This window comes from Apteryx mantelli, chromosome 1 (genome assembly GCF_036417845.1).
Source record: "Apteryx mantelli isolate bAptMan1 chromosome 1, bAptMan1.hap1, whole genome shotgun sequence".
In the NCBI taxonomy this organism is placed as follows: domain Eukaryota; kingdom Metazoa; phylum Chordata; class Aves; order Apterygiformes; family Apterygidae; genus Apteryx; species Apteryx mantelli.
Window position 1 is genome coordinate 174,039,825 of NC_089978.1, and position 14,854 is coordinate 174,054,678.

At 36.6% G+C, this 14,854-nt stretch overlaps 1 protein-coding gene across 4 annotated transcripts in view; it reads left to right on the forward strand.

Moving 5' to 3' along the window:
* Positions 1-14,854, forward strand: part of KITLG (KIT ligand) — a 54,018-nt gene that overhangs the window by 16,550 nt on the left and 22,614 nt on the right. For all 4 annotated transcript variants that reach the window (XM_067312802.1, XM_067312810.1, XM_067312818.1 and 1 more), the window contains exon 2: positions 8,677-8,790. In XM_067312802.1, the coding sequence (XP_067168903.1) occupies positions 8,677-8,790 (114 nt within the window). The remainder of the gene's footprint in view (positions 1-8,676; positions 8,791-14,854) is intronic.

Sequence of the window (14,854 nt, forward strand, 5' to 3'; positions counted from 1 at the left end):
TCCTATATACACAGTACAACGTTGATGTGACAGAATATCATTTTTCAGTGTTTTCAAAGCTTATCTTGGTGTTGGCAGATTTGAGGGATCCAAACCGTGTTCTTTAATCACAACTATAATACATCTATAATCACATCTATATACATCTGTAATTGTAAAGATGTAATACAATTTAGTTACATGATAAAATACAATCTCAGCTGCATTGGCTCACAGTTTTAGTCTGTGTTGAGCAATTACACTTTTGTAATGAGGTGTCTGCTTAAGATTTCTTATTGAGCAGGTCAGAGAAATCAGTTGGGAATGTATATCTCTACAAAGATATAGTACCTATCAGGGATGTAATAGAAGAAAATCAGAGTTCAGAAACAAAGTGGTTTCATTCTGAGGACATGTCTTTGGTTTAAGGCCAGGCTGACAGGTCTGTGATTTATGTATCAAAAATCATCCTCTACTTATACAAGAAAGTATAAAAGGAATGACAAAAAGAAAAAAAAAGTGTAAAACCTTGTAATTTTGTAATAATATTCTTCTTCCTGCTGTTCTCTTCCCGCAAGCTCAACCACGATCTGAAAACTGTTCAGATTTATAATACAATTTATATCTCACAAAACATGTGTAAGACATGAAAAAGATTAAGAATATACTTAACCTCTTTTAGTTTCATACTACTAAGGAAATAGTAGGGAGGATAGAGACATTTCATCATTTACATAAGTTTTACTGTATGCCGAGCATCAAAATAGGTGATGTTTCTGCTGATCTTAATATTTTTATTTTGTCAGTGCAATAGTTCTCACAACCCATATTCCGTCTACTTTCTGCCACATGGTAAAAATTAAAGATCCAATACTGAATTTCTTTAAGAACATTTTCTTTACTGGTACCTGAAGGTCTAAGATTAAAAAAGATGGCCCTGAATATATTTTCAAAGATGAAAAAAATCATAATTCAAAACAATGTTCAAGATAGTGGATTTTTTGCACAAACTTGGCAAACAAGCACAAACATCTGAAATCTTTTACTACGAATCGTACTTAAGAGAATATCTTTCATTCCCTGAGGAAGTCAGATCATCTGCTTCCTTATAGTGTGAGAATCTTGTCTTCCCTGTTAAGCTAATCTTGTATATTACTTTGACTTCCTCTTTAGATTACTTAAAAGTGCCTTTGGCTTCATGCTGGAAGAGTCTTTCTTAAGTTCCCCGGGGAAAAAAAAACCAAAAACAAAAACTTCCCCTTTGGAGTTTGTGGGAGGTTTTGTTGAGTCAGCTGAAGTCTGGTCTTCTGCCTATTCCTATTTAGATTTTGTAGGTATTTTGGGTCTCAGTGTCTCCCTTAATGAAACAAATAAATGACGGTCTTTATCAAATTTCAGTGGGATAGAAAAATGCAAAATTCATTCCTAGATGATTGTAATGGAACTTTATAAAGTCTAAAAAAAAAAAGTCCTCTTGCCAATACCTATAGCCTAGAAAGGCTGTGTTAGCTGCAGGACCTCTGAAGGATTCTGTAGCTCTTATGACTTAACAGGAAGATTTCTTTCAAAATATGTTTTTATCTTTAGCCTTTCTTCCAGTTTAAACTTTTCTTCTCCATAGAAATCCTAGTTCTTGACAGAACTAGAATGACATCTGATGGATGAACATCAGTAAATATTTAAGCGGGCACTGTTAACATGGGCTCCAGAGACAACATCCCTCTATAATTACCTGTCTCTTGGTAATTTCACTTCCTAGTGTTTGGGAACTAACTGGCTGTCATCCAGGATGGATTTAGGATGGAAGAAAACTGCCTGAATCCATGACTGTCAGGCAAGATTGAAGAGTGGACAAAATTTGTTATGGAACAAGTAATATTTTTTACATTAGTATCCTTACAGGGATGGCAAATAAATACATCAATTTACACATTAAAAACACTGTTTTGTAGTCTACTGAATGTAAGTATAAAATACCTGGATTGCCTTGATTTGCAAGGCAATTTCTATATCAAGCTACACTTCCTCTTGCTTATGGCGTTCGTCTTAGTTGCACTTGAGACACACAGACAGAGCACAGCAGGACAGTGCCTTGCTAAGTGCAGCAGTAACATGCTGGCTGGGAGCAGCCTGCTGCTTCTACATCTGTCAAGGAGCACTGGAAAGGAGGGAGTATCATGGCAATTCCACTCAGATGGCATGAAGTGAAGTTGGCATGAAGTCTAATGAGCTTCATAGTTTTCCTAGGAAGTGGGCAGTGGGGAAGAATAGTGTGATTCATTATTTTCTTCGCACAGTGAGACCATGTATCTTAAACACCTCTGTCTCAGGAAAAAGACGGGCATAACTATGCAGAAACAGAGAATGGTCTCTCCTTCCAGCTGAAGATACTACAGTGAAAAAAGTAGTTCTTTATTAACATTGTACAGGTTTGGGACTATTTTTATCCACTGACTTCAGTAGTTATTTCTGATTGATGAACAGTGTAAAGGAACAAGGTCTGTAACCATCAGGATACAGCAATGTTCTTTTCCCTGTTACATGTAGCAAGTGGGCTCCAGCAAGCTTCACTGCAGCTCCTGCTACCAAATGGATAATTACTTGAAAAGTACTGTTCCTGTCAGTTGCCATTAGGCATTCCAGAAGCCATCCACTGGAAAATAAGTGAACCTGGAAAGGCTGGGGAAAGAGGTTTTATGGTTGGCAAATTTATGAAAAATCAAAGAAAGTGTTACATAAAGCTAAAACAGCTATGAAAGCAGGTAGCCTATTAAACTCATATTTGAATGTAGGGCACAATGGTACCTTTTCCTGCTTACGTTTGCAACAATAACCCATTAAATTCCTTTCCCTTTACCCCATGAAGTATGTTGATGTTATGTGTTTTAGATATTATATACAGAATTAGATAAAAGAGTATTCTGCATTTTATAAATAACTAAATATGTGTTTAAATATTTCATGCCTAAAACACGCCAAGACTTAAACTGAAAAGAGTAACCAGTATTTTTGTAGTCTCTGTGTTTAAATCAGAATCCAAAAAAAGCACACTACATCCTGATGAATTGTGATTACTTTTATCATCATTTTCCCTACTACACATCATTGTTAAAAAAATCAGAAATAGTATCAGTCACTAGGAAAGCATGCATCTGCTTTTTGTAATCATAACAAAGCATTTAGGGTGTGATCCAGGGATGTTTAGCTTTCTCACCCCAGCTGAAGTTAGACTCTTTTTTGGTCAATGGACTGCCAAAAGGTTGTTCAAGAAAACCCACATGTCGTCTGGGGAGCTTCCCAAAAGTTAGGGTACCCAGATGGAGGAGCATGTGCAAGACTAGCATGCACATAACCGTTCTGATGCCTGTGTAATGAATGTTTATTTTTTCAATAATAGCTTACTAGTATAAAATGCATATGCATTTTTTAGAGTAAGAATCAGAATTTCCCCCATTTTGCCCCTTCTGACTAGGAAGCTGACATAGGTGGGGAATTACCTCCTAGCGTAATTATGAGATAATTACCATAGGAGCAGATCCCAGCTCCTATGAGCTGAAATTGCCTTGGTGAGAGGAAATTAACCTAGGTCTGGCACTTGTTAGTGAGCAGCCTGGGCAGTAGGCTGCTATATTGAAAGAGACTATTACCATGCTTTTGAAGGACAGTGATGAATGCACGGTGGACTTAATGCTTCAGCTATGCATTATTCAGAGTTCGTGCAGTGGTTCCTCTAACTACACTGAAGTTGTCTCCTGGGTGCCAGAAAACATGAAGGGAACTTTCCTGTTCAAAATGTAGCTGCCAAAATAATTCAGTGCCTCCAGAGCTACGCAGGCACAGGTGAGTGACTGTTTTTTCACTCCAACCACACTCTTGGGGTTTAAGCAATATTTAACATTTAAGCAATATTTAGGCACACCCATTTAGAATGCCAAAGTTAGTGCTATCACCTATTGGCATGGAGGAAGGTATTGCCAAATACCATGAGAATGGGAAGTGGATTACATGCTATATAAATGTTCATCTTTTACTTTAAGATTTTTCCAGGCTGACTGTAAATTTCTTAATTGGTTAAAGACAATTCTTCTGTGATTTTAATCATCTCTATCTTAGTTTAAATAGCTAAGTAGATTAGTAGGCACATGAAATAATTATTGTGCTTATATGCTTCTGGATGACAGCTGGTGGTAGAAAAAAGGCAAGAAAGATTTTTTCTTGCTATTTTCATTTTCTCTTGGGTTTTTATTACAGAATTATGCAAATTAAATTGGTTATCCATGGCTGACCAACCAATGTTGTCCATGGCAGAAGTTCACAAGCTGTTCCTCAGCAAAGCAGTATGCAAACATTGCCTGAGGAGCTAATATTGAGAGATGTTCCTGTCCCAGCATTAGGAGAAATAAAAACTCATTTTGGGAAGCCTGGCCCAGGGTGAATTCTGTTCCATGTTGTCAGCTAACCCTACTGCAGCTGTGGCTTATTTGTGTTTAACTGGATATGATTTGCTCAAGAAGCTGTAGTTAAAATGTCTGTGGCCAACATGATATGATTGCAAGAAATTGTATAATGAGGAGCCTGTTTATCTATGTAGCTGCTATCTCTCCCTGTGCTTGGATTTTATTGTTTGCATTTATTGTTAATGATTTCTCCATAGTTATGATTAGTGTTGTTATCAGTACAAACTAGAGGTTTGGAAATGTCCAGACTTTCCAACACTGTTTTTTCAGCAGTGTGGTATTCCCCTTGCTGCTTTCCACTTAAGGACTTAGCTGAACATTAACAAGCATAACTGTGTACCTTTCATATCACACTGTGAACAAGATGCTGGAGAAGTCTTTCACCAGCCTTTGTCAACATTCTGGATCATAAATGAACATCTCTTGATTTACAACTCCTAAAAGGATGGTCTTCAACACTTTGGATCTGTAGCTAAGCCTAGGAAAGCTCTTAGTTGAAATGATAGGTTGTTTGTGGCATATAGGCAATAATAGAAATGATTTGTAAAATGATCAGAAGTGATTAATTTAAATCGTTAATTCAAATTATTCCTTTTAGTATAATTGTTAAAATTTTTCCCTTTTCACAAAAGCAAATTAAATATTAAGAATTTAAGAGATTTCAAAATACAAAAACAATTGGGTGGTTCTAATTTTTGAGCCAAAATTAGGAAGAGGCCCTTTGGTATACAGGTGCCTCCTGTCTGCAATATATCTTAAATTTAATGTTAGTAGATGATGTGTGATTAAATCCTGTGGCCAGCTTTGAAAATCCCATTTTAGCTTAGAAGTAATTATATATGGAAATCTGTTATGAGTGCTGTGTGGATAACTTTCATTTATGCTTAGTAAAGTGCAAAACTGGAACCTCTATTTATAAAGTTGTCGTTTAAGCTTCCCTTTTATTCCATCCTTGATTTAATTCAGTCCATTCAAGTTTTGCTCAAACAGCAGGTTTGGTCATTAGTGAATAGCACAAAAATAGCTTAGCTCTTTGATCTATACAGTCCTTAAATACAATGTGGCGGTAGGCTTGTGCAATATAAATATTTTGTAAGTGCAAATAATTAAAAGACTTTGAATAATAGACCTGTTGAAACTAGCAGTATTTTGCATGTTTTCACTTCCGGTTGGATGACATAGGGAACAAATATGCAAAAAAACTCTCAAATCATCTCCAAATTTACAAAGCATTTGTTTTTAATAACAGTTATTAAAATAACTATGCTTTTAAATTCTGTTATTTACATAGGACAAAAAGTCTTGTATTCTGATTGATTTGCATATTTATAAAATGTGTAGTCATTTTAAACTTCATGTATGGGGGTGTATTTTTAGATCACTTTGAGAAGCATGAATACTGACAAGATGCATCAGAATTCTCATTTTATCTAGTATATGCTGCTGCTTTTATTGATATTACTCAGTTGATCTGGCAGAAAGTCTTTCCAATGAAAGTGTTCTGTTACTTTTTCGACTATTAGACGCGTTAGGTCAAATTTTGTCCTATGACACTGGAAAAAGTCGCTGAACAAATCCCCTCTTCTTTTACATGTTACAGAATGTTGAGGAACTGAATAAAGAAATCAGTGATTTAAGCCTCTTTCTCCAAATAACACGTAGGAAAAACAGCCCTGAACCTTAACAAGTGTAATGTTTAGTGTATTGTTTATCTCTGAAAGCAAAATTGTAGTTTTTTTACTAGGAAGCAATATAATTAGTCAATTTTTAAACTGGATGTCATGAATTTCCTGCCTTTTTTATAACAATTTTGTTCCAAATCCTACTTTCCAAACATCCTGATAGGGGAATACCATTTCTTAACTGAGGTCTCCTCCTTCAGCTTCCCCTTTGGTTCTGCAGTTTGTGTGAAGAGAGGGAGATTTTTTTTCTGACCAGTTAGAGCTAGTTTTGACACTAGCTTTGAGCTTTTATACACTAATTTTACCAGGAGCTCTCAAGGGTCTTTTCAGAGAAGACCAGCAGTCCCTGCTATATAGAAAACATGGAAGCAGAAGTACAAACAAACAGAGGTTGGCCAAATTGTCCAACAGGAGATACATTAAGAGATCTCAGGTCCCCACATGCTTGTTCTCTCTACTAACGTCTCTGTAGGAAAGCGGGGAACAGACCCTGGGCTGTTGCCTCTCATCTCTGCAGTGTGATTTTGAGCCTGCTGGCCTCATCGCGTCTCCTGAGAGCTTGCAATGTTTGTATATGTATAACTGCAAAACCTCGTATGGCGTAAGATACGGTTTGTTTTCATCATTAAGTACTTAACTTCAGGCTACTTCAAGTATATTCTGTCAATAATTATTTGTATAGACATTAGATTAAAAGTATTTCTAGATGCTAGTTATGTTGAAGCAAGAGGCATTCTCAAAAGACATGCTGCATACTGAATGTTTGTTTTGCTTAGAATATTTTCAATGTATTTGCATATAAGTCTGCCCACCGTCACGATTCTGTTTGGTCTGAAGGTGTAGTTTCATAAACAGTTTAGGCCAAGCTAAGTGCCAACTCCACTAAAAGGGGCTTTTGCCATCCTTAACTGGCCATTTCTCCTGTCTCCATGGATGGGTGCTAGTGCTTCTCCATTTTTGTAGTTCAGAGAGTGCATCTTCTGGAAAAATAGCACAGAAAAACAAAAATAAAAGTAGGTTGACTGACTGCCTGATACAGCTAGCTAAACCATCTCGCCAGGGTCAGTGTAAGAGAGGTGAGGAGCAGGAGGTTGGATGGTCTTTTTCAGCAGCAGGCCACACTGAAGTTTGGCCTAAATCAGTCAGGAAGACATATTCTAAAAAAAGCAAATGGCTAGCTTTACTTAAAATATAATATATATATATATAAAATACAAGAGATGTAAGATATAAAAAGAAGATTCAGGCATCTTTTAGAAGGTAAAATGCCTGTCACTGTTCTGTCATGTTTAGATATTCCCATCCTTATTATCATGCTTTCTTAGCACCTCTAGGTAAATAAACAGGTCTTCTTTTGAATCTGTGATTTTCTCCCTCCACTTTCCTAGTGAGCTTCATGTATGTTGTTTGATTTGGTTTGGTTTTAAATTGAAGAGTTATATACCATTTGAAGCCAAGGCCAAAGAAGTGAGCTTTCTCCTTGCCTCAGAAAACAGAATGGCTTGGGATGCATCTTAGTTCCTGCAAAAGCAAACTGTAATCCTAGGCCTGCCCTCACGAAGACTCAGGAGCCTGCACAGGCAAATTCCATGCTTCCAGTAAACATACACCATCATCATCTCTTGCTGACAACTTCATTCAGCTGGCGCAAGGAGCTTCAGAACCCGAGGCAACTCTTGATTATCCATAACTTAAATGTTTTAGCATTCTGGAAATAAAGATATACAGCTTAAATTTGGCCCAGGGCTCTTTGGGAAAGCAGCAGGGCTCAGGGAACAGATGGCTAGGAAGTTCAGGCAGCGTAGGGGAGGAGATGCTCAGGTGCATCTGAACGAGTTATCTGGTGTTTTTTCTGCTGAATCTCATAAGCCTATGTCAGTACATTGCATCGCTGTTCATAATAGGACTTAGGAAGGGAATGAAGTGTCAAAGCCAAGCTACTGCTTCTGATAGGCCAGGGCATGTCACTTAGAGAAAATGTATTATATTGATGCTTGAGATCTCAGTGTTTTGGCAGAGGCCAGTTGTGGTTCTGCTTAAAGTTGAAGTACCCAACTGTAATGGCTGTGATTATGAACTTTCTCCTTTCTTTCTTGCTGTGGTCTAGTATCACTTTGTTCCTTATCATCCATTATAACATCAGAAGCAGAGACTTATCAGCTACCTTACCAGGTGAGTGGCGAGCATTTAGTTAGCTGTGTGGTGATAATGAACAATACTGTGAAGTCTGATTCTTTCTCTTACTTGGTGCCTTTAAACTTGGAAGAAATGTACCTAGACAATTAATTGCAGCAGGATTCTGCACAAATGATCTGATGGTTCAATACCAGGTTTTTCATTATTACTCTAAAGATGCTTTCTTCCAGAAAAGATCAGTTAAGTGCATTTCTTTGGATGCCTGCCATGAAGAATATACTATGGCAGTAAAAGTGTGCTGATGAAAGAGTATTGTTACATCTAGACTTCATATATGAAAAACATTAATACAGTCTCTCGTACTTCTATTTCGGAGATTGCTTACTAGTTTTTGCTTGCTTGTTTGTTTTTTATAAATACAGACTTGGATTATCACTTGCTTTTGTCTTCAACTACTCCTACTTAATCCTCTTGTCAAAGCCCAGAGTTCCTGCGGGAATCCAGTGACAGATGATGTGAATGACATTGCAAAATTGGTAAGTAGCTTTTAATTCACATGTATTTTTTATGTTGAACAATGATCAGCGGCTAATGGCACTTACATTTTTAAGGAAAGTTAGCAAATATATGGTAGAACCAAGAGAATATTAAAAAAATCAAAATATGTAAAAAAAAATCAAAATATGTAAAAATCAAAACCTTTATTGCAGAGACTGGAGAATAACTTTCAGAGTTCTTTGAAGAGGTGACTTTCTTGACCCCAGTGGTGTGTGTGGACTTGTATGGTTCCCTCCCTCCATACTTCCCTGAAAATTGTCACAAGTCTTGATTTCCTCAAACGTTCTCTGGGAACAGAATACTGTTTCCCAACCAGATGACAGATTACTATTTTTGTGGTATTGGTGTGTGTGGAGCGGACTGGTGGCAAACACAACTAAAATGAACGATAAGTCCTTACCCAAGGTTTACAGGAAATTCATGCCATATGTAAAATTATTTTAATATTAGGCATCTTTGTTGGCAATCATGGCAGTAATGATTGAACAGCTCCTACAATCTTTAGATGTGAGTGGGTTACATAGAATATTCTGTATTTCTCTCTCTGCTTGTTTTGTTGTACCTAGAAGTTTAGTCTGAAAGACTGGCAGCTTTTTATAAGGACTAAATTAATGTAAGTATATTTGGAGTGTTACTTAGTTGAACATTACATTCATTTGAACAACTTCATCTCCTTGTCTGAGGTCACTTGGTGTTTAACTCCACTGAAGTGTCTGATTATGCTGGCTCGCAGCAGTGCAGGATCTAACACCAAAGGTTTTAAGAAATAATACATACTGAACACTTAACAAGCATACCTGCATCTATATATTCTCTTCAGCTGAAAATTATGGCTTTGTTATGGAGTTTGGTGACTGGTTTGATGTGTGTGCTGCTTAGCCTGAAAGAAAAACTTTGCTGACTGGCCAGCTTGCATTGCACTTCTGCTGCTGCCGAGATTGAGCAGAAGGGAGTAGGGCTGAGCTCATCCTGCCATTGCTTCAGTGAGGATGCTATTACGGTCTTTCTCCTGAAGGAAATTGCTGCAAAACTTACAGGAACACGTATACCTTACCGATCTCTCCACCCAATGCAAAATTTGAGTGAAATTAGCTAACAGGTTCGAAGATATTTTGATTTGGAGAAATGACACAGATTTACAGAATACAAAGACTAAAAACCAGACTCTTGGATTCTCTTTGTTTTGGATTGTGCATTTGAGAATGTTTTGCAGAGAGTCTGTTTCCCTGTTTTGTATATGTACGTTAATGTTTGCCTAGATTTTTCATCCACCTGAGAACAGAAAGGATAACATGGAAATAAGTGTAGTTTCTTAAAATACAAGAACTCTTGTTTTTAATTAAACTGACTGAATTACAAGTTGATCGTTCCCTTTTGAAAATGCTACACCATGGCAACTTGACACGGAGAATGAAAAAGCTATATATAATAAAGTACTGTAATTTTAAGACAAACTATCATTAAGTGACAGTTTGCCTGAAAGTAGGGAGAAATTCACTGTGAATACTGACTGTTCACATTACTTCACTAAAAAGTACAATTTTTTTACAATGCTATGAAAACTGTATTGATTCAGTAGGAATTTGCTTTCAAATTCCTGATGTAAGATCTTGGGTTCATTGTGAAAGTTTTGCTGCTGAAAGCAACTATTTCTACCTATATTTGTAAGTGATAGTTTTCTTCCCCCTCGCCCACATAAGCCTTTAGGAAATATCTACATAAACCAATGCAGCATGGTGTAGAGGTTCCTGAACTACTTAAAAAAGACCTCGCTCAGGTACTGGCTAGACATTATCAGCAGGGCTGTCTAGTTTTGGTATAGTTAAGTGCCTGTACCATACTTCTAATGCCTGTACCATACCATTCAAAGATAGCATCCGATTTCTGCATAGCATTGTATTTTAGCATATCAGTATATCTGGATTAATTAAAAGGAAACATTGTTTTCAAAATGGAGGGATACCAATATATTTGCAAACAGACTTTTAACTTCTAGTGGTTTTACATTTATAATTTGTCAGGATATATAGGGTATATCCTAAGGATATACAACATGGACTCCAACATGACATTGATTAAAAATTTTGGTCAGTCAAAGCCTAAAACTCTTACAAATTGCTATAAATATTTGTATACCACTTCTGCTTTTTGAAACAAATTATACTGACTGAAATAAGGAATGATATTCTGAAGATTTGAATCTTCAGAATTAGTCATTGCAGCCCATAGGTAGCTGGTTTCCTTATTGGTCTTACTGGCATTTATAGATCTTATTTCTCCACTGATCCAAAGAGCTTGTGCCAGTGGGTCACAGTGTCTTTAATAAATCTTCTCCTCTCTCACACTGAGAATAAATTGTAGTGCTGAGATTTTCACAGAAGCTAATGCTACGTTGTTGCCCGTAGTTATTGTGATGTTATTATACAAAGGCTTTCTGTAGACTTTTATCACACTTGCTGAGAGTGGTGTGACAGTTGTCTTAAAGACTTTATTCTTGGTCGCAGTGGCATGTTCTTTAGATACTTTATCCACAGCCATCAATATAATTCAAGATCTGAATATGATAAACTTTCCAGTTCAGCAGTAAATACACAAGTCCCATCATTTAGTTTGGGATCTTGGCCTCTCTTCCTCATATCTCATTACAAATGCTCAGATATCAGCTTAGATTCAGTGCAGCCTGAATCCTCAGCAAAGGAGAATTATGAGCTCTTCATCTTTCTCTGCCCAAAATGTTACTCTTCCCTGGCCCTCACTGTAAAGGAATATCATCATGTCTCCCCAGTCATCCAGGTCTGTAATAAAAGTGTCCATTTTGGCTCTTGCCGCTTCACAGACCCTCATTAAGTTCATTTCTGAAAGCTTGCCATTTGTTTTTCCTATCATAATAGGAAAAATAAATTATTTTTTTTTAGCTATCTGTCCAAACAATTTCAACTTTCTTCCAAATTCATAGTGGATTTAAATCCAGTCCACTGACATGTGTTTTTCTGGCCTCAATTTTGGTAATTCTGCCCTTCTGTTTATTCATTTTGCTGCTCTGACCCTATGAGCATCCACTTGCTTCCTTCAAGCTGCTCCTCCATTGTCTCTTTATCGATGACAAGCTTCTTGGTTTTGTCTTCAAAGGCCCTACTAACACTGCCTGTGAACTGTCTTAACACATTCCAACATTGCCTTCTTGTCCTAGCTTCTCCTAAATATTTCCTTGGTTTCTGTTACGCTGCTCCTGGGCCACAGGAGAGATACTCCCTGATAAACTCCAGACAGCTTCTCATCCTCTTTATATCTCATGCTGAGATTCTTACAGCATAAATTCATGTCCTTCTTTTTTCTTTTCTTACTCTGCTCTTCTCTACATCTACTGCATTTCACATACAGCTAAGAAAACAGTGCCACAATTCCCTACAAAACTGTTTTGTTTGTAATTTGATTCAACTTTGTCTTCATTTATTTGTTTCTGGGATTTTATTTTAATTATTGTAAGCTTTCTAGAACTGGGATTGACTCCATTAATGATTGTGTAGAGCCCAACACAAGGTGGCCTAGTCCTGAAGAAATACTAATATGATATAAATATTTAGGAGTAATAATAGTGATTTAGTTAACAAAAGAGTTGGTTCTGCAAAAAATAGACGTGTAGTTCACAGATAGAAAATGCCTTGAACATGGCTGCTGCTGTTAAAATATATCGTATTCTAGGAATTTGAGATGGACATGCTGCAACCAACGTTTTCTGTGAACATAAACCAGGCATATCTACTAAGCCTGTGCTAGTGCAGAATAAATAAGGCACTCTGTGCAATGTCTAAAGATGTGGGTCTTTTGCTTAATCAATGTTACATTGAGTAATAAACTGAGGACAGATGTAACTTGTTTTCAGTGGTGTTAATATGGATTTTCACTAGTGTCATTAGTGTCTAGTGACTCTTACCAGAAACTAGAGTCGGAAAGAGCAGATTCGATAAAACTGAGGTTACTAACCCCTAATCAACTTAAGACCAAAACAGACTGATATCTGTTCACACAAAAATGACTGGTATTATTTTCCATAAGATTAAATTTATTAGAAGTCCTTATAATCTAATTTTGCAACATGAAGAAAGCATCCTATATAAAATGCTTTTAAGAAGAAAAGAACAGTTCAACAATTAGTTTTCTTTTAACAGGGAGAACTTTAAAAGAGCATAATTTCATGCCTATAGAGAATGCAAGTATTTAGAGAGTATTCATTCTGCATTGCTAATCACTTGAACTCCTGCTTCTTTTTTTAATGAAGATGTCTGGAGGGAAACATGCTGCTTGATGAACAAATGTTCCATATTATGAAACTGTAATTGCAGCACCTGTCAGTAAAGCCTGTCCCCATTGTTCTTTTCAGCATAGTAAATCAGCAGAAAGCTATGGCACTTCAATCTACTTCAATCTACTTCTTTAAAACAATGTTTCTTTTGATTATTGGAAGTCCAAGCAATAGTCAGCATTTACCAACTAGGCCAATCATTTGAACATGTTGTTTTCAATGCCTTACCTTCACATTGCATCTTTGCTGTAAATGTGTACTTTACACTCGCCACAACATTTGATATTTATTTTTAAATGGGTCTAATTCTAATGTGTGAAGGGGTTATAAAAAATGATCCAGTGTTGTTATCCTGCAAATAAGCTGCCACTATGACTGTGAGAAGTGTGAACAAAACTCGTTAGCATGTTGTCTTAAGCCAAATGATGCAGATTTTATTAACTGCTTCATTATCAGATGAGATAGAGTAGTTTGTGGAGATGATGGACTTTTCCTGCAGCAAAAGAAAAGCCAAGGATGCAAGGAGAGGAGATGTAGAAGCATTCAAGAGGAGGAAAAGAGTGAGGAAGAAAGAAACAGGAGGTAGAAATGGTAGTCAAAAGGAAAGTACATTTTTCCCATCATATGACTCAGAATAAAAAAGAAATCACTGACAATGGTAAATGGTTAATTTTTACTTTAAAGACTTACTTTATTTTTGATCCATATATAAAAAATCTTGATATCTATGTTTGTAACCTTAAAATGTTCAAAACAGTAAAACAGTTCAAAATAAAGAGAATTTCCAAGATGGGTAGTCCGTCATATTAAAACACTTGACTGGAGAGATTGGTCGTGTCTTTTCTGTTCTGCTTTTGTGATGAAAGAGTAGTTTATAGAATCTACATCACTTACAACTATTTCTGTAGGAATTCATCCCTTTTTCATCTCTGCATCTATGTGATCATGAGCATATTTTTAAAAGTATATTTGGGTTATGCAGTGTTAGCAGAACTATATTAAATATTCAGACTTCTTTATGTCAGAAGGAATCTTGCATTCCACACACAGTCTGAGATTTTGTTACAATTGGGAATGTAGCCATTAATGTTGGTTTTATAAGAGTTTAAAGGCATAAGTCTAGATTCCTTGTTCTTCATCTCTTGCAAGAATAAGATGTTCTCAGAGCCTGTTAGGATTTCTACAACCACACACATGCACTAAATCAGATAATTTTTTATGGCATTTTAATTGCAATGCATGGTTCATTCTATAAATCCAAGATCATCAGCTGATGTTCTCTGTAAGGAAGGTCATGCAGGTGGGGGTTTTGTTGCCCCCAAATTTGTCACTGTACTTAAAAAGTTGAGTACAAGAACCAGAAAGCCCTTCCTGCACTCAGGAATTTTCAAGGAAAGTTCACTTTTAAGCCATCATTGCTCAGGCAGGTCAGAGTTTTCTTGTCCTCTGCCTCTTGCAGCTCCTTTTTGAGTTGCAGTCATCAGCCACCTCACACAAAGCTGTTAATATAGAATCTGTCTTTCCCTTTGTGTTCAACTGGAAAACTCAACACAGCCATGCTTGTCCATCTTTTTGGTCCCACTAACATTACTCCACGAGGATAATTCAGCATGAAAAAGGAAGCGGTTAGTTTTAGATTGTAGTCTTGGTGGTTAACCTTCAGCAAAATTTCAAAATTCCTTCCAGGGCAAGGAAGACAAAATGTACAGATGTAATACAAACATATTTCTCACTGGTAC